Source organism: Lolium rigidum, chromosome 6 (assembly GCF_022539505.1).
Source record: "Lolium rigidum isolate FL_2022 chromosome 6, APGP_CSIRO_Lrig_0.1, whole genome shotgun sequence".
NCBI lineage: Eukaryota > Viridiplantae > Streptophyta > Magnoliopsida > Poales > Poaceae > Lolium > Lolium rigidum.
In genome coordinates, this window is record NC_061513.1 from 54,587,705 (window position 1) to 54,610,730 (window position 23,026).

A 23,026-nucleotide genomic window follows, 5' to 3' on the forward strand; every position below is an offset into this window, starting at 1 on the left:
GTTGTGTATCATTGAAAATATAATTTCTACTATTGAGTTCAGTTTACTTTGATGACCTGTTTCTTTTTTGTGCACTTGTTCTCTAATTGTGTCCATATATTCTAATACAAGTTTTACCATGATTGGCGATTTTACAAACCGTCCAACCAGCCTAATCCAACGGTTAGAAAATAGGTAGTACCCGAAAGTACAAACAAAGAAGTACTGAAAAGTATTGGAAAGTACAGATTTATTTTAATTATTAAAGGGTAAATAAGTCATTTTGAGTCTACTGGTACACCTGTCTGGCTCTCTTCCGGCATCGACACCCTGTCGCCTTCCCCCCCCCCCCACACACCTCGCTGCCGGCGTGAGCTCCACCGTGCCGTCGCCGCCGTCGTCCCCGAGACCGGAGAATCGGCTCATCCGCTCCGCCTAGACGCACCGGTCCTCCCCGCGCGAGGAATCGGCCCGAGCAGCACGCCTTCGTCTCCATCTATCCGGCCGGTCGCCGTGGATCATGGTTTCACCTCCGCCTCTCCGCCGGCATCGCCGACCACCCCATCTTCACCAAGGTGAGTATGATCCTCTTTCCCGCATCTCCACGGGCTCTGTGGAGGACTGCGGCCGTTCACCGTCGTTTTGGAACTCAGCGTCGCCCCGCGTCATTGTGCTCAAGATCCGCTGCCTAGAAATATCCCAGCCCTGGTCCTTCGATGTTCCCGACGCTCGCCGGCGTGCCTAGCCGCGTCTCGCGTCCGTGAGTCGCCGATGTTTGCATTGCTCGGTAAATTTGCATTACCATCGTTTCAGAGTGCTGTACATGGACGATTCACCATTCGGAGCCTCCCATATGTGCCAGATAGTGACAACGAAAATAGTGGCATGGACCACTGGAGTTACCATTGCTGAGCACTTCTGAAATTCTTGAGATTCAGTTTGACCCCATACATTGATTTGATGGGACTCCAGGTTTCAGTTGCAAACGGAAACAACAGTAGTAATCTGCAGGGATTGGACGCTTTTGCAGCTGAACAGCAGGCAGACTGTCATGGGCATATGTCATTGTAATTTTGTTCAATTTTGTCTAGGAGCATTCTGAAGCTAGATTGAGTGGAAATCTAACTTAATGTGGAGAATCGTAGCGTATATAGTTTACTCATTGCTAATGTTGTGTTCTGCTCAATTCCTTCATTAGGAATCGGTCACCGTCATTTAGAGTAGCAACTAATGATGTACTCATTTTCTTTATTACATGTGCTACTTGTTCTAATATCTAGTCTTACTCTTACAACGTGTTTTATGGTTGCATAGCTAGTGGAGGGCTGTTGAAAATGTTGCACGTAGGAGTCAGATGATTACCTTTGTTGAGAGTCCATCCTAAGAGTTTCCCTATGCCCCAGCTATGAGGTGTCGTTGATGCATACTTGGCTTAGACCAACAGCGTCAGTATCAACCATCCGAAGATAAGCACAAGCTTGCGCTGAGTGATGCATCTTGGATGGAATCAAACTCGCCATCCAAAAGTGTGCCTGAAACAGCAACACAGATTGCAGATAATGTTGATTCATGTACAAGTGCTGTTGGCAGTGATAAAAAAAACAAGGCATGCCTCGCAGGTTTCAGAAAATTTGCGAGCCCAAGTTCCACCCACCAAAGAGATTTCATGCCTTACATTAGGCGTGCAGCTGAAAGGAAGCTGCTGCAGCCTCAGGTCCTCTGGATGAGCCTCCTTTGCAAAGCTGAAGCAGAATGTTTCCTTGATGTCCCGTCTAGTTTACTTTGCGAGGACTACGCGTGTTGGATGTTGCGAATTCCTGAAGCTGAGCATGGTGCTGCAGACTCAGCTGCACTTGTTGGAGAGGGCCAGTACTGGTACTATCCCGGTTCCACATTTTTCTACTCAGCTACACCAAGGTATGAACTATGAAGCTCCATGAATTCTAACTAGGTGATAACTGCTTTTACTTGACATAAGCTGCAACCAGAACCAGTTTTATTCGGATTAAGAGTGCATTTGGTAGTATCTTCTGAAGGTTGCTTGATTTGTAGTATGAATAACCTTAGGATCCTATCTTGTTAAGCGTTTTTTCAAAAAAAAAATTGCTTTCTCTTCTTTTAAGATATATTCAGGGCTTGGTTACAGGCGCCAAGTACCAGCTTACTGTTTTTGGATATGTATAGACGAACTTGTTCTTTAGGATGTTACACGATGTTTTCAAGGATGACAATGAGCAGTTGAGCACTAAACATACTTTATAGCTGCGTACTTGTACTTCATAATTCATATGATATCTTCTAGTGCTTGGTATTGCAGCTCGTATACTCCGGCGCCATTGTTGATGTATGCATGAGAAAGCTGATGTTTTATCCAGAAGTCGTTGATTTTCTCGAAGAGGACAAAGATGAATTCCCTTTTGCATTTACCTGAGTATTTCTTATCTCTCTACTAAGCCGAGTCATTTAATTATGTGCACATGGATCTCCCTCCACTACAGATCAGTACATGCTGAACCTTACCCATCATATGCGGGATACTATTGCCATTTTCTATCAAATCTCAACTCCTAGAATGTCAATCTCGTAGAATGTTTTGTATGCAATCTCCTAATAACATTCTGATCGTTTATTTTGTTATGCAATGCATTCCTCGGACTAAGATGGTGTTCCCTGGACTGAAGAAGCCTCAGACACGTGGTGATCTTATTGCGTAGCTGAAGAATGCCACGGCTTGAGAGGGCATGCTACCGTGTAGTCCTGAAGTTAATAGACACGAATTAGTTAAAGAGCTGGGTAGCATTTCCCTTCAGGTTGGTTTTGTTTCTTCACAAAAACTTGCTATAATGACCGTTTATCAGGCATGTCTGAACCTGTTACTGGTCATCAGTTATTTTGGGGATTGGACGGAGTAGTAGATCTCAAGTATCTCGTGAGCAGCCTAAACTCTAGTCTATACTTTTTTTCTCTTTCCTTAAGCACCGAATTACAAATACCATGCGTCGCACAAACACGCCGCAAGACATTGTTCGTACTGGTAGTACCAAGACCAACTGAGGCATTGAAAACCATCATGGTTGATGGGGGGTAATTCAAGGCCTTGCAGGACTGGCCAGAAGCAAGCAAGAGCAGTGATGTGGTGTTGCTGTGGTCGCAGGACTGAAATGTGAAATTCTTGTGTAAGTTCAGCCACAGTCATCCCCATCATCTGTGTAAGCGCAGGGTGCAGGAAAAGGAAATCGTAGCCCATAGCAGCAACACCTCCTCTTCGTCCCTTGTCACAGGGACCAGAGCCAAGCCATCATCATATTCGCTATGGGGAGTACTATATTTTTTTTTCCTTTAACCTCTGACCATGACTAACATACTCAATTTCATCACAGGCACAAAAACACCTTTTATCTTGCATCTGCAGTTGTAAATGTTCAATTAACAGCTTCAAGAAGAAGATATCATCAGTATGTTACCTTGATTAAGCCCAGGCTGCTGCTTAGAAATAAGAAAGCACTTGTCCCGCATAGCGCATACAATGGAGCATTGAGTCAGTGTGCTCCAGCCCTCTATCTGCCGAGTGTGGCACGCGATCTACAGGCTGCTCGGTTAAAATCCTAACGTTCCAAGAGATCCGCTTCCTCCTCCCAGTCCCAGTCCCACCTCACCACAGGCCCCCAAGCCCCAATGTTCCCCATCTCCTCCGATCAGTGAGACTAACGGGTTGCCTCCTCGCCCGCCATGGTGAAGCTACGCTCTCAGAGTCAGAGGTAAGCTTCTAGTGAGCGTGGCCGGATCAAATGTTGGATTAAAAAAAAACATTTTCATGGTTTTCTCATCACCCTAACTTCCCAAGCAGAGACACCGGGAAAATGGTGCCTCCAGACGTAGCCGCCTTCGAGTTCTACAGGTTGTTGTCCTACGGAATCTCCTGGGAGAAACTGGTACTTATCGCACGCAAGTTGGACAAGTTCACATCTTAGTTTTGCTGGAGCGCCTCAGCACAACACCTGCAAGTTTACTCGCCTGTCTTAATTTCTGCAGGTTCTTCCTGACAAGTTCGCGAGCGAGCTCAGCGGCCGTGAGCTCCGGGAGATGAAGCTGCGGGTGGCCGGCAGCGGAGGGCGGCGCGCGTGGGACGTGGAGGTCAACGTCAACGAGTACGGCGACATGTACCTCGGTCGCGGCTGGCGGGAGTTCGTCAGTGCCAATGGCCTGGAGCTCGGGCAGCTTCTCGTCTTCCGATACGACGGCGCCACGCTGCTCTCCGTCACAGTCTTCGAGGAATCAGAGTGCCGGAGACCCTGCCAGCAGCAGGAGGAGGAGGAGGAGCAGGAGGAAGAGGAGGACGACGACGACGATGGCGAGGAGGAGGAGGAGGACGACGACGACAACAACGAGGAGGAGGAGGAGGACGACGACAACGAGGACGATGACGATGACGACTACGACTACGAGGGCGCAGGTACACCCCTATCGCTCGCTAAGTTCCCTTTTTGTTATCTTGTCTTCGCAGTTAACAGCGTCTGTGGTCGAACTAAAAGAAGGGAACTCTCCGGCGCCGGCGCCGGCGCGGACAGGCAGTGGAAGCAGCCTCAGAGGCACGGCGGAGGCGGGCGCCGACCCGGAGTCGTCGCAGTTCAGCGTGATGCTAAGAAAGTGCCACCTTGGCCAGGATCGGCAGCAGTACGTGGTGAGTTGTGTTCCTCAGCATCTACTGAATTTGCAAACTTGCCTGCTAAACCGTGGACGGAGTAGATGATTCCATGAACCGCGCGCTGGCATGCAGAATGTGCCTGCGTATTTCCATGAGGCGCACGGGTACGTGCAGCGGAGCAAGGTGGTGCTGCAGATGCGCGGGCAGTCGTGGACCGTAACCCTCAAGCACAGCCGCGGCGGGAAACGCACGGAGTTCAGGTACGGGTGGCACCAGTTCTGCCTCGACAACGGCCTCGGCCTCGGCGACACCTGCTTCTTCCATGCGCTCCCGGAGGGCCGCGGCCGCCGCGGCGAGGACCACGCCGTGCTCAGGGTTGAGGTGCGCAAGCATGAAAGCACCATTCTCCCGTGAGTGCTAGCTCGTCCGTGCTCTCATCATCGCCTGGCCCCAGGCAATGATAAAAAAAAACCTATGATGTCTTGTGAAATGCAAATATGCAATGCGAATTAGTATCAACTGGATGTGTCTTTCTGTAATGGCGAATAAGTTGTAGAATTGATGTATAAATGGGATATTCGTTGCATGAAATGCTTGTTATTTGATCTGAATCTGATGAGCTAATAGAATCTCCAGCCGTGTCCCCCAATATGTCCACCAAATTGATTTGGAATACGCCAGACATTTGTCCTCCCTTAGTAACGCGCTCAAAAGCTTTTTTTCATCCTGCGCAGCCTAATACGGTGTCAGGCGCCCGAGCCTATCTCCACTACACAGAAGACGCTGCAGGGATGCTGGAGAGAATGAAAACCTGCATGGGTTGCTACCTGCCAGCGACCATAGCTGATACCGTAGCTGCACGCCTTTCTTTCGCGCCACACATCCTCTCCTTCGTCTCCCACCCCTCCACCGCCGCTCAAATCGCTAGCCACCACCGACTGCGTTGGACTCCGCCACGACACCTCTCTCCCTCGCCTCCCTTTTCGCCGTCGGTGGTTCGCCTACTCTAGCCAAAACTCGAAGGCCACTACCCCCTCCTCCGCGCGCAGAAGGTGTTCGATCGTTTGTCTGGTAGGCTTCGTCAGTCGTTGTTCGTTGTCCCCATTGCCGCTGCGGATTTCTAACTATTTGTTTTGCCTCCACATTGCCGCCGCGGATTTCTAACTATTTGTTTTGCCTCATAGACATGGATAGTGACGACGGGATGATCCACAAATGTTTGATGACTCCATATCAACCTATGCTATGGGGTCTTCAAGTTCCCATCTGGCCTTGTTGATGATCTCTCACATATAATTCACAACTTTTAGTGGGGAGATGAGGAAAACAGGAGGTGTATGCACTGGATGTCGTGGGACAAAATGGCTCGACCAAAATCCCAAGGAGGTGTAGATTTCAGAGATTCAAGGGTTTTCAATCAAGCTCTCTTAGCAAGACAAGCATGGTGTCTGATCCATGAAAACCTGAAAGCCTAGGTGCTCGCTTACTGAAAGCTAGATATTTCCCGTGTGGTGACTTGCTTGACACTGCATTCATACATAATCAGCCACAGACTTTTTCAGAGTATTCTACATGGCCTAGAACTCCTGAAAAGAGGTGTAGTATATGGAGGATTGGATCTGGTTCAAAGGTGAAGATCTTTAGTGATATTTGGCTCCCAAAGGAAAAGAGAACTGGTGCTCCCGCGAGGCTCCCACCCCCGGCCGCGTGAACAGCCACCCAATAGCCCATGCCTCATGCCCGCCAGATCCCGACGCCCTACCCCCTCCCTGGCCAAGACCCCTCATCCGTGCCCACCACCTGCAAGTCACCCTGATCCAGATCTTGTGGTAGCCACCCTGAAGGCCGATGCGGTGTGTAGTGCTGCGCCCGGAGCTCCTTCTGCTGGCAACCTCGTGCCCTCCCCAGATGCGCGTGTCGCCCTGACCCAGCTGTCATCGCCCCCAGTTCAGCTTCCGCCCAACTTCTGCCCGTAGATGGTGGGAACGCCATCTGCTGTGCCAGAGGAGTTGGGGCATATGGAGAGGGTGTAGGGGAGGGGAGGTTGGAGGACGGCGTCGCCAGCGGCCGGAGAAGGGGATGGCTGATGGCTTGTATTTCACACGTTCGTTGGGAACCCCAAGAGGAAGGTATGATGCGCACAACAGCAAGTTTTCCCTCAGAAAGAAACCAAGGTTTATCGAACGAGGAGGTGGTCAATCGATTCCGTGGATATCTTGTAAAAAGGACAATGTCTGCAATTTGGCCACCCTCTTTTTTGTGTAACCGGCCCGCCATCCATAGCCTATTTTGAAGTGCGAGCCAAGCAAAAAATTTAATTTTTCGTGGCGCCCAAATTTTCCAAAACATTGTCTTCATGGTGGACTAGATAGCACCAAAGAATTGAGCTTAACAAGCCGAAGCCGCCGAGTAACGATCGTCTCCCGTGAGGGTCCATGTGATGTTATCAACCACGTTCCTCTCAAGTGGATATCTTGGAGTTGAATCCAAAGGTCAACGAATTGCTCCATGTGAGCAAACGAGAAATCTCGAGCAATGTTGATCTTGGTAACCCAATCCTTGTTTCACAAAGCCTTGTTGATAGTTCACATCTTTCTTTTCGACACAGCAAAGATGTGAGGGCCGATTTCTTTAGGCTTGGAACCATTCAACCAAGGAGCATCCCAAAAAGGCATTTTATGCCCATTGCCCATAGTGATCTTTGTTGAGGCATAGAAAAGGCTCATGTCCACCTCCGTGCAAGGGTTTCCCAATCCGAACCAAATTTTGCTCAGGTCCATCCATTCGATCCAAGGCCACCTCAATCTTAGGGCCCTCGAGAATTTGTCAATGTTAAGAACCCCAAGCCCCCCAAGAATTTTTGGGCGACAAACATTTTCCTAATTAACTGTACATTGCCCACCCGGGACCTTGTTGTTGGCCGTCCAAAGGAAGGCCCGCTCAATCTTCTTCAAGTTATTGGTGATGGGTGGAGGGATGATAATCGGAGTTAGGTGGTAGATAGCTTGCGAGGCAATGGCGAACTTCACAAAGGCGGTGCGGCCAGTCACGTTAATAAATTTTCCATTCCAAGTTGGGATTTTGCCGGCCATTTTATCCTCAAGGTGTTGGAAATCCACTCTTCTCAATTGCCACACCGAAAGTGGCAAGCCAAGATACTTCATGGGGAATGAAGTCCTTAACACCGGTAAGTGGGTTTACCGCATTAAAATCTCATTGATTGTAAGTGGGTTTACCACGTAAGAGGCGGTACCATTGAAGGTATAAAGCATGTCTTGTTGAAAAAGGTTTTAAACAACATTATGGCATTACCTATGGATATAAATTTAGTCCTATTGTAAAATCAACAACCATTCTCCTTGTCCTTGATATTTCTATCTCCGAGGGATGGAGCTTGATACAGCTAGACGTCAAGAACATGTTCTTACATAATATTCTAGAGGAACACGTTCTTTTACATGAAACAACCACCTTGTTTGGAAGACCCACACTTTTCGCATCATATTTGCAAACTTGATAAATCTATCTATGGACTGAAACAAACCCCTCGAGAATGGTATGCTCGCTTAAGTTCCAAGTTGCATGATCTTGGTTTTATACCATCTATAGCTGACACCTCACTATTTGTCTACAACACGTCTTGTATTATCATGTTTATTTGATATATGTTGATGATATTATTGTGGCTAGTTATTCTGATCATGCTACCTCAGCATTGCTTCATAATTTGAGTGCCAACTTTGTCCTCAAGGATCTGGGAGATCTACACTAATTTTCCGAAATTGAGGTAAAACGAAGCTCACATGGCCTTCTCTTGACTGAAGAAAAACACGTTGCTGATTTGCTCATTAAGGTGGGATTGAACAATTGTACAACATGTCATATGCCATTATCTACTACAGATAAATTGTCTTTGACTGATGGCTCACCACTTGATCCTGAAGATAACACTCATTATAGAAACATTGTAGGTGCATTACAGTATTTGACTTTGACATGGCCAGATTTGTCTTTCTCAGTCAATAAAATTTGCCAATATCTTCATGCTCGTATTACTACTCACCGCACTGCAATCAAATGTATTTCGCGATACATTCAAGGAACACTTCAGGTTGGCCTCAAATTTTAGAAATCTTCGTCTAGTTTGCTAAGTGGGTTTTTCAGATTCAGACTGGGCACTTGATGGTAGATGCACCACGGGTGGCTTTGCCATGTTCTCTGGTCCCAACTTAATCTCGTGGAGTGATCGCAAAAAAGCAATAATGTCTCGTTCTAGAAGCAGAATATAAGGCATTGGCAAATGCTACATCAGAATTGATATGGGTTAAGTAGAAGTATCATATCTTCTTAAGGAGCCCAACTCTAGCTAGATAATAAGAGGATTAGGTTTTGGCAGGATGCGAGGTGCCAACTTATTAAGCACGAGAGTCGTAAGATCCCGGTTATAGAAGAAGAGTAGGCCAATCCCAATCTTAGGCTGCAACAAACAAGAAGCATTGATTCAAGAATTTGGTTTGTTTTCAAGAAAAGACCGGACAGGGTGTTTCTGCACCCGGGTGCATATGCACCCTTTATTTGAAATGTATATTAAACATATTTCCAAATGTTAAAAAAATAAAAACAAAAATGCCTCGTGTATACCTTGACATGTTACATGTTCACAAAGTTGTTTCAGCAAAAACCGATATGTTTTGTGCCCTGTACTAAAAAGACAAATTTTTGGTGTTAAAATAGTCTATTTCTCGAGGCATTATTTGTCTTTTTTACACATGGTACAAAAATTGTTGGTTTTACGTGAAACTTTATGTGTACACATAGAACATGTCCCTCTACATGCTAAATTTTTTTCCTAAATTTTTTTACTTTTTGAAATATGTTTTATACATACCAGGTGCTTATGCACCCATGATCAGTTTTGGTTTTCCGAAAAACCATATTTTTTATGTGATAATCTTGGTGATACATATTTATCTGCCAATCGAGCCTTTCATGCACATACCAAACATATTGAGATATACTATCACTTATACGTGACAGAGTTACTAAGAAACTTTTAGATATTAAGTTCATTTCCATTAAGGATCTAGTAGCTAATGGATTTACAAAAACCTCAGTTGTGAAGGATTTAGATGAGTTTAAGCGTAATCTAAATTTCTCTTGTGGTTTACAAAAACCTTACCAAGGGGGGATGTTTGTAATTGTACCGTATGTACACATCATGGTGTAGTACTATGTATACTCGTCCTTCCTTGTATACGTCCTGGGAGGCTATTCTCATATATAACACGTAACTGATGGTAGGTCCATCCATCCTTCCCTTGGTCGTTTACCGGATACATCCTTCCATGTTGTGTATCATTGAAAAGATAATTTTTACTATTGAGTTCAGTTTATTTTGATGACCTGTTTTTTTTGTGCACTTGTTCTCTAATTGTGTCCATATAATCTAATCCACCTGATTTTTGCATTTACCTGAGTATTTCTTATCTCTCTACTAAGCCGAGTCATTTAATTATGTGCACATGGATCTCCCTCCACTACAGATCAGTACATGCTGAACCTTACCCATCATATGCGGGATACTATTGCCATTTTTCTATCAAATCTCAACTCCTAGAATGTCAATCTCGTAGAATGTTTTGTATGCAATCTCCTAATAACATTCTGATCGTTTATTTTGTTATGCAATGCATTCCTCGGACTAAGATGGTGTTCCCTGGACTGAAGAAGCCTCAGACACGTGGTGATCTTATTGCGCAGCTGAAGAATGCCACGGCTTGAGAGGGCATGCTACCGTGTAGTCCTGAAGTTAATAGACACGAATTAGTTAAAGAGCTGGGTAGCATTTCCCTTCAGGTTGGTTTTGTTTCTTCACAAAAACTTGCTATAATGACCGTTTATCAGGCATGTCTGAACCTGTTACTGGTCATCAGTTATTTTGGGGATTGGACGGAGCAGTAGATCTCAAGTATCTCGTGAGCAGCCTAAACTCTAGTCTATACTTATTTTCTCTTTCCTTAAGCACCGAATTGCAAATACCATGCGTTGCACAAACACGCCGCAAGACATTATTGTTCGTACTGGTACTACCAAGACCAACTGAGGCATTGAAAAACCATCATGCTTGATGGGGGGTAATTCAAGGCCCTTGCAGGACTGGCCAGAAGCAAGCAGGAGCAGTGATGTGGTGTTGCTGTGGTCGCAGGGCTGAAATGTGAAATTCTTGTGTAAGTTCAGCCACAGCCATCCCCATCATCTGTGTAAGCGCAGAGTGCAGGAAAAGGAAACCGTAGCCCATAGCAGCAACGCATCCTCTTCGTCCCTTGTCACATGGACCAGAGCCAAGCCATCGATCAATATTCGTTATACGGAGTACTAGATTTTTTTCCTTTAACCTCAGACCATGACTAACATACTCAATTCACCACAAGCACAAAAACACCTTTTATCTTACATCTGCAGTTGTAAATGTTCAATTAACAGCTTCAAGAAGAAGATATCATCAGTATGTTACCTTGATTAAGCCCAGGCTGTTGCTTAGAAATAAGAAAGCACTTGTCCCGCATACAATTGAGCATGGAGTCAGTGTGCGCTCCAGCCCTCTATCTGCAGCCAGCAGTTACTGCTACGTGCTAAGAAGTGGTAAATGTGGCACGCGATCATGAACACATGCTGCGCGGTTAAAATCCTAACGTTCCAAGAGATCCGCTTCCTCCTCCCAGTCCCACTCCCACCTCACCACAGCCCAAGCCCCAATGTTCCCCTTCTCCTCCGATCAGTGAGACTAGCGCGGCCGGGTTGCCTCCTCGCCCGCCATGGTGAAGCTACGCTCTCAGAGTCAGAGGTAAGCTTCTAGTGCGCGCGGCCGGACCAAATTTTGGATTTAAAAATAAAAAAAAACAGTTTTCATGGTTTTCTCATCAACCTAACTTCCCAAGCAGAGACACCGGGGAAATGGTGCCGCCGGACGTAGCCGCCTTCGAGTTCTACAGGTTCTTGTCCTACGGAATCTCCTGGGAGAAACTGGTATACTTAAGCAGACAAGTTGGACAAGTTCACATCTTAGTTTTGCCAGATCGCCTCAGCACAACACCTGCAAGTTTACTCGCCTGTCTTAATTTCTGCAGGTTCTTCCTGACAAGTTCGCGAGCGAGCTCAGCGGCCGTGAGCTCCGGGAGATGAAGCTGCGGGTGGCCGGCGGCGGAGGGCGGCGCGCGTGGGACGTGGAGGTCAACGACAACGAGTACGGCGACATGTACCTCGGTCGCGGCTGGCGGGAGTTCGCAGGCGCCAACGGCCTGGAGCTCGGGCAGCTTCTCGTCTTCCGCTACGACGGCGCCGCGCTGCTCTCCGTCACGGTCTTCGAGGAATCTGAGTGCCGGAGACCCTACCAGCAGCAGGAGGAGGAGGAGGAGGAGCAGGAGGATGAGGAGGGGGAGGAGGAGGAGGACGAGGAGGACGACGACGAGGATGAGGAGGAGGACGACGAGGACGATGACGACTACGACTACGAGGGCGCAGGTACACTCCTATCGTTCGCTAAGTTCCCTTTTTGGTATCTTGTCTTCTCAGTTAACAGCGTCTGTGGTCGAACTAAAAGAAGGGAATTCTCCGCCGGCGACGCCGGCGCGGGCGCCGACAGGCAGTGGAAGCAGCCGCAGAGGCACGGCGGAGGCGGGCACCGACCCGGAGTCGTCGCAGTTCAGCGTGATGCTAAGAAAGTGCCACCTTGGCCAGTATCGGCAGCAGTACCTGGTGAGCGCGTGTTCCGCAGCATCTACTGAATTTGCAAAATTGCCTGCTAAACCATGGACGGAGTAGCTGATTCCATGAACCGCTCGCGTGCAGAATGTGCATGCGTATTTCCATGAGGCCCACGGGTACGTGCAGCGGAGCAAGGTGGTGCTGCAGATGCGCGGGGAGTCGTGGACCGTAACCCTCAAGCACAGCCGCGGGGGGAAACGCACGGAGTTCAGGTACGGGTGGCACCAGTTTTGCCTCGACAACGGTCTCGGCCTCGGCGACACCTGCTTCTTCCATGCTCTCCCGGAGGGCTGCGGCCGCCGCGGTGAGGACCACGCCGTGCTCAGGGTTGAGGTGCGCAAGCATGAAGGCACCATTCTCCCGTGAGTGCTAGCTCGTCCGTGCTCTCATCATCGCCTGGCCTCAGGGCCCAGGCAATGATACAAAAAAAAAACCAATGATGTCTTGTGAAATGCAAATATGCAATAATGCGAATTAGTATCAACTGGATGTGTCTTTCTGTAATGGCGAATAAGTTGTAGAATTGATGTATAAATGGGATATTCGTTGCATGAAATGCTTGTTATTTGATCTAAATCTGATGAGCTAAGAGCATCTCCAGCCACGTCCCCCAAAACGTTCACCAAAATACAGCGCCATACTTCATTCTGATATACCAGTTGATAATAATAAGAAAATTTGGAAGATGAAGATACCATTAAAAATAAAAATATTTGGATGGTATCTTCGTTGAGGTGTTATCCTCACCAAGGGCAATCTTGTTAAGCGGAATTGGCACGGAAGTACTCGATGTGTTTTTTGTCATCATGATGAAACCATTAAACACCTTTTCTTCCGGTGCCAATTTGCGAGATCTATTTGGTCTGTCATCCAAGTAGCGTCTACCTTGTATCCTCCGATTAGTGTGGCCAATGTCTTTGGCAATTGGCTTCATGGTATAGATTTAAGGTTCAAATTGCTTCTTAGGATGGGGGCGCTAGCAGTTATCTGGGCGCTTTGGCTGAGTAGAAATGACAAGATTTTTAACGATAAAAATTACTCTTTGTTGCAGGTCATCCACAGATGTACAAGTATTCTCCGTTTGTGGTTACCTCTTCAGCACATGGAGAACCGAGACCTATTTAAGGAGGTCTGTACACGGTTGGAGGCTACGGAGAGGGATACTTTTTCCCTACATGGGTGGCAGCATAGCCTACAGATTGAAGCCCCACCCACACCTTAGGCGTTATATGATTCATCGTTGCGATATGTATTCCGCCTAGTTTTTTCGTTGCGATATGTATACCTTGTTGGAGGCATTGTTTTGAGAGTGGGGACTATCTTCAGGGTGAAAACCTAAGATCGTTGATCGGGCGACGACGGTGTTAGAGCACTGTTCCCTTCTTGGAGGCGTCGTTTTTGGAGAGTCTGTACTTCAGGTGTTGTCTTGGCGGTGGATGTATTGTTGTTGTTAGTCCCGAGATACTGTAGCGGGACTTTTTTTCTTAGTTTTCTTTTCCTTTTTTTGGCTGTGTGCATCCGTAGTGCCATTAGGGTGGTGCGTTGTTGCAGAGGCTGGGTGTAATTGATATCTTTGATATTAATATATTCCCTTTATCGAAAAATTTGGACTTAAGACTCATAAACGGCTGTGTGCATCCTGGCTATGCAGACTGGATGTAATTGTTTCTCAAAAAGTAATAAAGCATCCTTTATCAAAAAAGAAAAGCTAAGATGCACACAGCCGTTTATGAATCCATTATCCAAGCAAAAACGAGTACATGAAGGAAAAAAAGGAAAAAAAAAGCCAACTAGTCGACAACTCCATTGGCTTCTATCCTACGGCTAAGCCACCCATGTTAGGCAGCCCTCTATTTTGAAGGCTAGATGCCATCAAAGTAGAAGGGAGACCTCGTGGGAACAGCCACAAGAAGTGGGTTTCGGAGTTGATAAACCCTACGACCAGAACGTGGGACGAGGCAGCAGTTCGGGAGTGCTGTTTTCCACGTGATGCAAATGCTATTCTGTTCATTAGGCTTCCAGCTCGGGCTGTGATGATAGTGGAATATTTAGTGTTAGGTCTGCTTACTAACTTGGTATTCAGCCAGTGTTAAACAAGCTAAGCCAAGGACAGTCTAGTTCATAACCTGCTGGTGACAGGGGTGTTTGGAACCTTGTTTGGAAAGCTTCTATGCCGCAAGAGGGGGGTTTCGCTTGGAAGGCGGCGTCGGGCACGCTCGCTCGCAGTACGGACTGGTCTGCATCGGCGGATCCCTGAAACTGATCCTATATGCACAATATGTGGTGTTATAAAAGTGACAAGCAAATAACGAAAAACGATAAAGGAAAACGCAACGGAGACACAAGATTTAACGTGAAAAACCCCTTTCAACACAGAAGGGGAAAAAACCATGGGCGCCAGCCAGCAAAACTTCACTATATCGGGGAGTGTTTACAAACACCGTGGGATGCTAGCAGAAACGGTTTGGATGCAACAATCAACGCTTTACCATCTCCATTAACAATATTATTGCGGTGGTGCCAGCAAAAACCACGACCGGGGCTGTTTGGCTGCCTCCTCTGCCACAATCACCTGCGGTCGTTGCCACAAATGGCCGTCAGCGTTACTACAAACGGTCGATGGCTTTGCTGCAAGCCGTCCACCGCCGTCGCTCAATGATGCAGACCGGCGACGGCGGTGCGACAACCGATGAAGACTCTTCTGCAAATGGCGATGACATTGTCGTCAACATGAGGTGGTGCTGCTGTGAAGAGCGGCGTCGACGACCGGGGCTTCTCTGAATGAGCGGAGGCGAGCGGGGCCGGCGGTTCTCCCGACGTTGCTCGAAGCAGAGTTGCCGGCTTTGCTCCAGGCAGCCTCCAAGCGGGAGTCGGGCGCTGCCCGCATACCCTCTGAACGAAAGGGTTCGGGAGGCCGAAGATGGCATGTTTTATTTTTTTTCTCTGCGTCAGACAATTGACACCTGACTGACAGTCTGATTCTTTTCCATCGGATGGTTGCAGACCCGGGTGATCGGGGGATTTGACCCCCGGGACGCACAACGATGTCCTTAAGAAAATTGCAGGCAAGAAAAGTATTAACTATTATGACATCTGTTTTTTTGTTATTCAATTCAATGACCGATGGCACCTGATATGAAAATTGTTCACGTGAAATAATTGTTCATGCACGAACATGTTCGACCGTGTAAATTATGCAAAGATGTTTTAGTAGATATTCACAACAAAAGTTAAGCTGGAGTAGCAGACAGCTGGCTACTTGCTCCGTTGGATTGCCTGTGAAGTGGAAATGAAGGAGCACCGACCCGCAACAAACAGAAACAACTTCTCCGTCCAGCACAAATTCTCCGTCCAGCACAAAGAAACATACTACTATGACAAGAAATCGGAATTATTCGAAGAGAAGAGTACGGACCCAAACTCTCATAAGTTTTCTACACCGACTGGTAGAGGACGGCCGACTCGCAGAGGAAGTCGGGACCCTGTACTGCTATATAAGCATAGGCCCCCGCCCTCTTCTCTCCACCAAACGAACCAAGCAAATCGATCCAGCCGGCACCACAAACCAGGTAGTAGCATCGATCCATCGAAAACAAGTTCTGCAGCCAGCGAAACACCGAAACGTCGAGCAGTACGTACAGCTAGCTACCGACGGGAATCAACATGGCCATCGGCACTAGGGGTCACGCTGCCGCCGCGATGATCTTGGTCGCCCTCCTGCTCCAGCTCATCTTGCCTATCCCCGCCGCGGCCGCCGCCGTTCCAAGCATCGATGCCAGGCGGACGCGCCACCTGCCGCTGCCACAAGGACTCCTGCGAGGCCCGGAGAGCGTCGCCTTCGACGCCAAAGGCCAAGGCCCCTACAGCGGCGTCTCCGACGGCCGCGTGCTCAAGTGGAACGGGGACGAGCTCGGATGGACGACATACACCTACGGCCCCGGCTACAGCAGCGAAGCGTGCACGGCGTCCGTCCTTCGCCCGGAGACTGCCACCGAGAGCCAGTGCGGCCGCCCGCTGGGTCTGCGCTTCCACCTCAAGTCCGGGTACCTGTACGTGGCCGACGCCTACAAGGGGCTCATGCGGGTCGCGCCGGGTGGCGGCGAGGCAACGGTGTTGGTTACCGAGGTTGATGGCGCGCCTCTCCGATTCACCAACGGGGTGGACGTCGACCAAGTCACCGGTGAGGTCTATTTCACCGACAGCTCCATGACTTACCAAAGGTCGCAACACGAGATGGTCACGCGAACCGGAGACTCGACCGGCCGGCTAATGAGGTACGACCCGCGGACAGGAAACGTCGTTGTGCTCCAGTCCGGCATCACTTACCCCAACGGCCTCGCCATGAGCGCCGATCGGACGCATCTCATCATCTCATCGACGGGACCGTGCAAGCTACTAAGGTACTGGATCAAGGGCTCCAAGACCGGCACAATGGAGCTATTCGCCGATCTTCCGGGGTATCCCGACAACGTGAGGCCCGACAAGAGAGGAGGGTATTGGGTGGCACTGCACCGCGAGAAGAACGAAGTTCCCTTTGGGGTCGATAGCCACCTGCTAGCTTTGAGGATAAGCGGCGAAGGACAAATCGTTGAGGAGATGCGAGGACACAAGAGCGTCAGACCGACCGAGATAGTGGAGAGGAAAGGCGGAAGGTTGTTCATGGGATCCGTCGAGCTTCCTTACGTATCCGTCGTCACACGCAAATCAACGGAAATAGAGATCAATTAGGGATGTGTAGTATAAGATATTTAGTAGTAGGATTTTAGCATTCATTCCTGGTGCTATGTTACTGTTTTGTTTTCTCTTTGGTATGTTTTATTATTATTAGCATATAGAGATCAATTTAAGGGTGTTTAATTAAGTTTTTTCGTACGACATGTTCTTTCTAAGTGTTATGTGAAGGCTTTGTTTTCTCTTTGGTATATTTGTTAGCATATTTTCGCTTTGGATGCTGAATTGAATTTCTGGATTTACCTGGAAAACGTGGCTACGTCAAGGGCATCTTTTGAAGTTAGATTACAGATTCCACGGCAGCGATCAGAAACCACGCATCCGTGTTTTGGAATCTCGGCTTCTGCTACCACGGAACGGCAAACCGGACGTGCGAGCGGGCCCACCCGCAGCGGGGCCCCACATGCCGCCACTCACCTCTCTCCTGTCTCCAGCGCCTTCCTTCCCCAGTTCCCCAACTTCCTCCGATTCCTTGTCTTATCACTTGCGAGCTCTCATGGCCTCACACCCAGCGCGTTAAAGCAAGCTCTGACAGCCCGACCCCATGAGGCAGCCGCACCTCCTCTCGCCGCACCACCCCTCCCCCGTCCTCTCCTCCCACTTCTCGCCGCCGCCGCAGCGGGGCTGCTCGCCGTGGCGGTGGCGCCACCGCCGGGCCTTCCACCCGCCGCTCTCCTCGCTGCGGGAGTCCGACAAGGGCACGCTGCGCAAGGCATCGCCCAACGTCCCCTTCCGCTTCGGAGGCGGCGCCGGCGGCGGGAGCCCCAAGGACCGGCGACCCGCCGCCGACGAGAAGAAGAAGCAGGAGGAGAAGCAGGAGGAGGAGGAGGACGGCGGGTTCGGCGGCTCGGGGGCGCTGACCGGGACGCTGCTCGCCGGGGCGGTGCTGGTCGGGGTCGTTGGGGGGTTCGGGGCGGCCGGGTACGTGTACAAGGACCAGATCAATGCCTTCCTCACGCACTTCTCCGGCTTCATTGAGGGTAATGGAACAATCCAGCTGCTTTGCTATTAGCTCTGCTTGCTTTCTGCTTCTTTGGCCTAAGCTGCGATAATACTGAGACTGGTCAAATGCCTTCCAATTCCTGCAAATTCTGCTCAAAACATAACTTGGTAGCTGCTGATCCTAGTGATTAGAGATAATAGTGACTTGATAGCAAACACCACTGGATCCATGCCTCTTCTAAGAAATATAGGTCTTAAGTGGTCCATGTACAATAAGAACTGTGATAGCAATTCAATCTTAGACCAGTCTTCCGGTCCATAGCAGGGAGCCTTCTGTTGATAAGACACTGTATCACACGATTTGCTTAATGTTAAGCTGTTAAAGTGTGTTGAACATTAAGAACCGAGTAACTGGCCATAGGCATATCTATTGATTCCTGTTTAATCATTATGAAATCTTTCAAGTAAATGACATTTCTAGGATATATTTAGTTACATGGTTGTATTGCTTTACATGGACAGGCTATGGCACTGCTGGATATGCGCTGTTTATACTTGCCTATGCAGGGTTGGAGGTATGTTCTCAAATTATCAACCCTTGTTCTATACCTTGTGCTGTCGAGCCTATGATCATTTCCACGGTTCCACCTAAACTAAATGGTCAACCACACATGAATAAACCCCAACAAAAGAACAAAGTACAGATGACAATACGAGGTTACCATATCAGTAGGACAGTTGGGCAGTTGTTGTTTCGAAATGTTTGAAGTGCTATGATCTGATAATACTAGGGTGCTGTACACGATCTAGTGATTACGAAAAGCTAAAAATGCACCAGTGCTCCACTTTGCGAATGCAGTTGTAAGTAAAGATAATGCCTAGGCACTAGATACTCGTACCATTTTTGTGACTTTGTATTGTTTTGGAATTCATAAACAAAACTCGGTGGGTCCACATGTGATCCTTTTGGTTTTAAATCTTAGATCTTCTGCATATGCAGGGTTTGCATCTTTGGGTTAATACTAATGATTGTGTTTCTTTGATTCAGGTACTTGCAATTCCTGCAGTACCGTTAACTATGTCTGCAGGTCTATTATTTGGTAGTGTTACTGGTACTATTGTGGTTTCAATCAGTGGGACGGTAAGTAACTCCAACATGGTGAGCATTTCTGTTGTTAATCGTGCCATTGTGCATTTGCTGATTGAGCTTTATCGACTTTGTAGCTAGCTGCTGCAGTGGCCTTTCTCATCGCTAGATACTTTGCTAGAGAGCGTATTCTTAAAATGGTTGAAGGAAATAAGAAGTTTCTGGCGATTGATAAAGCAATAGGTGAAAATGGATTCAAGGTTGTGACTCTACTACGTTTGAGTCCCCTATTACCTTTCTCCCTTGGGAACTACCTGTATGGCTTGACTTCTGTCAAATTCTTGCCCTATGTATTGGGCAGGTCAGTTTCTACTCCCTCAACTCTTCCTTATTTCATTTTCAACCTGTCTGCAAATATAACAGAAACAGCTAACTAATTCCATATTTTCGTACAAAGAAGAATCAAGTACATAGTCCTAAACTTGTACCCCACATAGCAAACTGCATTCATTGAGAAAATTAGCTGTTCAGCCTGTTAACATGACAGTTTCATCTGCATGATTCATGACGCTGTTGAGTAGTGTTATTCTTTAAGCATGTGATTTAGGAGACGAAATGAGTAGCAAATATCATATACCCGATCAAGGGACTGACCACTTTCTGAACCACTACAAATTAGAACATTAGTCTGTGAAGGAATCCACAGTGAAAAAGTTTTCACCACATACCAGCATAGCTGTTTTCTCTATGGAGTGTTGTTACCTCAGATATTGCTTTTCTTGGCATGCAGTTGGTTGGGTATGCTTCCAGGAACATGGGCTTATGTCAGTGCCGGTGCATTTGGGAGAGCTATAATTGTAAGTTCTTAAACCGTCAATCTTTTCTTAGTTCATCTTCTTTACAAACTTTTGTAGCCAGATCAGGGACGCTTCTCCACTATACTCTTTCAAGCCGTAGAGTTATTTTCATCTTCTCGTAGATGACAGGCAGTGCTTTTAAATCTGTTAATAAGAATGCCTGTACTTAGCAGATACGGTCTCTACTTCTCTTATATAGGATAGTAGCTTAAAAACTGTGTCCATTCCACGGCTGTGAGATCGCCTGGCAACATGTCAGATGGTCGCTTTCTAGGATTGTGCCCAGAATAGAATAGCACTTCTATATATATCCAAATGCAGACGCCTTAATTCAACTCAAGGCATCCATTACTCTGCAGTATGTTTTGGTGTTGAAGTTCTCATATTCCGCTTAACACCTCAAATAATTCAATAGAATTAGGACGGGGTGTTTCATTTTTCATTTGGTGTTTTGAGAATCCATATGTACATACAGTTACGACAACAGAACAATAGTCACATAATCGTGTAAGAAATATTGCTTGGGTAAATGCTATTGTTGTTGGCCAAATAATTTATATACAACGGAATCCGAGCTCACGAGGCCTGGAGAAAAATCTTTTTGTAATGGTTTTAAATTTCAACTGCTGATTCATTGAACATTCTTCTTTTACAGCAAGATGAGACGGAAATCGGTTTGGGAGGAAACAACCAGCTATTGACATTGGGCATAGGACTATTAGTTACAGTCGTTGCTGCAACTTACGTAACAAGACTCGCTAAGGTAATTGACCTGTATCCTGGTGGACAATGAACTACTGAGATGCGTTCTTCCCATTTTGTCAACCTACTGACTGCTTCCCCTCGTTATTTTTCAGGATGCTATAAAGGATATTGATGAATAGAATGGTAGGATTACATAGGTAAAAGGGCTATTCCGATAGCAGAGTAGCACGCATTGTACATCACTGGCATCTTTTGATGCGATCTAATCTACGAAATATAAGCAATTGTCAGAGGAAAAAGGATGCGTCTCTTCTCAATGTCTTCATCCGTCTGAAATCCTGATTTCCTCTCTGATACGATGTACATAACTACATATGCCTACTCAGAATCTGTTAAAAGTGAGCCAAGGATCGTGCATTACCTCCGCGGCTACACTGAATCTATCTACCAGTAGTCGCCATCCCCTGCGATGGATGCAGTTGCCGTATGATCTCCATCACTACGACACTCCATGCCGTCGTACGCCTAGGCAATCACCTTGATCGACGCCGCACGCCCGGAAGTCCGTGAACACACGGATCAGCCCGAACGAGACGGCAAGTGAGAAATCTGTCGGAAATCCTATGTACATCGCCTAACTGACGACCAAAAGGACATCCAAGAGGCTCCTTCATCTGATCGTCCAGTTTTATACACAGAATTGCCATGACAAATGAAGTCAATGACGTAAGTTTATAGTTGTTTTTCCCATGTGCCTAAGTGCTAATAGTGCAAAAGAAAAAAAAAAGAACATAACTCAACTGAATGCTTTATACTCTAGATGAACAAACATGGTAAATATGTTCCATAAATATCACAGTTTTGATAGAAATAAGAAACATAATAGAATATCGATGGTACTACACAAATCATTGTTATATTGGTAAAATAGCTAAAGTAGAAAATTTTGAACAACTTTTTGAGCAAACCAAGAAGAATGCCATCAGAAGTTCTTAGGTCTCGATCTTATCCTCGGCCTGGCTATGATATTGAGAAGAATTAACATCATATGAGCTTGAAGAACCCACCTAAAATACGAGTAAAAATAAGATATAAGACACTGCTTCTTCCATCTCGTGCCAAGGAATATCTAGAAATACCGTTAGAAATAAAAGGTAAATATAAATGAGCCTCGGAGTTGTCTATATCTTAGAGAAACAAAAGGTGCACAACAAAGTTCTATTATGCTGCACGGCGTAGCTAACTTGTATTTCTCGGATAGCACAATTATGCTCAACTCTTTATCACTCACAAAGCACAACATCGATATATTAGAAAGAAATACATGCAAGAAAATGCTATTTAAATATGAAATAATCCTAGAGGGGCTTATATAACTATTAGTGTTTAGTTTACGGTACATATGTGTGAAATTATAATTTAAGATAGTAATCCACTCATAAAGTGTTTTGCGGTAATGCTCGACTCTGAACATATATGCTATCTACATATAAGCTTTGATGAATAATTGTCTCTCTAGTGATGTAAATTATGTTGATAATAGACTGTCCAAAGAAGTACAAAATGATCTAAATAGCTAAACAACTTGCACAATTATCATAAAAAATTAAGTACACATTTGCGCACAATAAGTATTTAATAAAAATAACTATACTACAGTGGAGGTCATTTATCTGTATGGATGGAGATGACATGCTTACTTTGCTTTATATTTCAAGATAATTTATTTGGCATATTCATTGGAGAAGGAGATATGCCAGAAAGTGGTAACAAGAACTATCAATCTATAGTAAAAAATAAACTAGAATATGATAAATTAGACCGTACGTAAATCTTTACCTTATCCGGTATAACACTTGTCATGATACTCATGATTCTCCTGATTGCATCAGTTGTAGCCTATAATTAGGTTATGTTTGTTAAAGTGTCATTTTATGAAATATTACAAATTATCTGGCAAGTAAGTTTGTGCACACTATACCTTGTAATTATACGCAAAATTTTCCAGATAATCAACTAAATTTTCTCTATCCCGCTTTTGCCCCACAAAATTAAGCCGTCGGAGGGGTCTTGGATGCTGGTATCTCATTCACAACATGTGTTAGAACACCAACTAAAACACATATAACTATCATTATAATTTTTTCTCTTCAAATAGTTATTAACTATTCACCCTGAAACATGAAAACAAATTTTATGTTCACTTCCATTTAGATAATTATTTACCTGATTTGAAATGTCTCGAGATATTTTGTTGACCTCCATGCCTATTTGTTGTTGAATCGCATCATCAGATATAAGCGGAAGTAGACCATT

General features: G+C 46.4%; 5 protein-coding genes across 5 annotated transcripts; all 5 read left to right on the forward strand.

Moving 5' to 3' along the window:
• Positions 1 to 572: 572 nt before the first annotated feature.
• Positions 573 to 2,399, forward strand: LOC124662038. Its single transcript, XM_047199924.1, has 2 exons — positions 573 to 1,896; positions 2,297 to 2,399. The coding sequence occupies exons 1-2, from the start codon at positions 1,481 to 1,483 to the stop codon at positions 2,331 to 2,333; spliced, it is 453 nt and encodes a 150-aa protein (XP_047055880.1). The 5' UTR covers positions 573 to 1,480; the 3' UTR covers positions 2,334 to 2,399.
• A 1,309-nt stretch (positions 2,400 to 3,708) lies between these two features.
• On the forward strand, positions 3,709 to 5,038 carry LOC124662615 (B3 domain-containing protein Os03g0212300-like). The gene is made up of 5 exons (XM_047200430.1): positions 3,709 to 3,737; positions 3,827 to 3,911; positions 4,012 to 4,316; positions 4,525 to 4,660; positions 4,757 to 5,038. The coding sequence occupies exons 1-5, from the start codon at positions 3,709 to 3,711 to the stop codon at positions 5,036 to 5,038; spliced, it is 837 nt and encodes a 278-aa protein (XP_047056386.1).
• A 6,401-nt stretch (positions 5,039 to 11,439) lies between these two features.
• LOC124662616 (B3 domain-containing protein Os03g0212300-like) lies at positions 11,440 to 12,754 on the forward strand. Its single transcript, XM_047200431.1, has 5 exons — positions 11,440 to 11,468; positions 11,566 to 11,650; positions 11,752 to 12,048; positions 12,197 to 12,379; positions 12,473 to 12,754. Exons 1-5 carry the CDS (start codon positions 11,440 to 11,442, stop codon positions 12,752 to 12,754), a joined length of 876 nt encoding a protein of 291 aa, XP_047056387.1.
• A 3,297-nt stretch (positions 12,755 to 16,051) lies between these two features.
• LOC124662617 (protein STRICTOSIDINE SYNTHASE-LIKE 10-like) lies at positions 16,052 to 17,116 on the forward strand. The gene has a single exon (XM_047200432.1). It carries the CDS (start codon positions 16,052 to 16,054, stop codon positions 17,114 to 17,116), a length of 1,065 nt encoding a protein of 354 aa, XP_047056388.1.
• A 464-nt stretch (positions 17,117 to 17,580) lies between these two features.
• Positions 17,581 to 21,027, forward strand: LOC124661449 (TVP38/TMEM64 family membrane protein slr0305-like). The gene is made up of 7 exons (XM_047199305.1): positions 17,581 to 18,099; positions 18,584 to 18,636; positions 19,110 to 19,202; positions 19,286 to 19,509; positions 19,939 to 20,005; positions 20,661 to 20,768; positions 20,863 to 21,027. Exons 1-7 carry the CDS (start codon positions 17,664 to 17,666, stop codon positions 20,887 to 20,889), a joined length of 1,008 nt encoding a protein of 335 aa, XP_047055261.1. The 5' UTR covers positions 17,581 to 17,663; the 3' UTR covers positions 20,890 to 21,027.
• Positions 21,028 to 23,026: the final 1,999 nt, after the last annotated feature.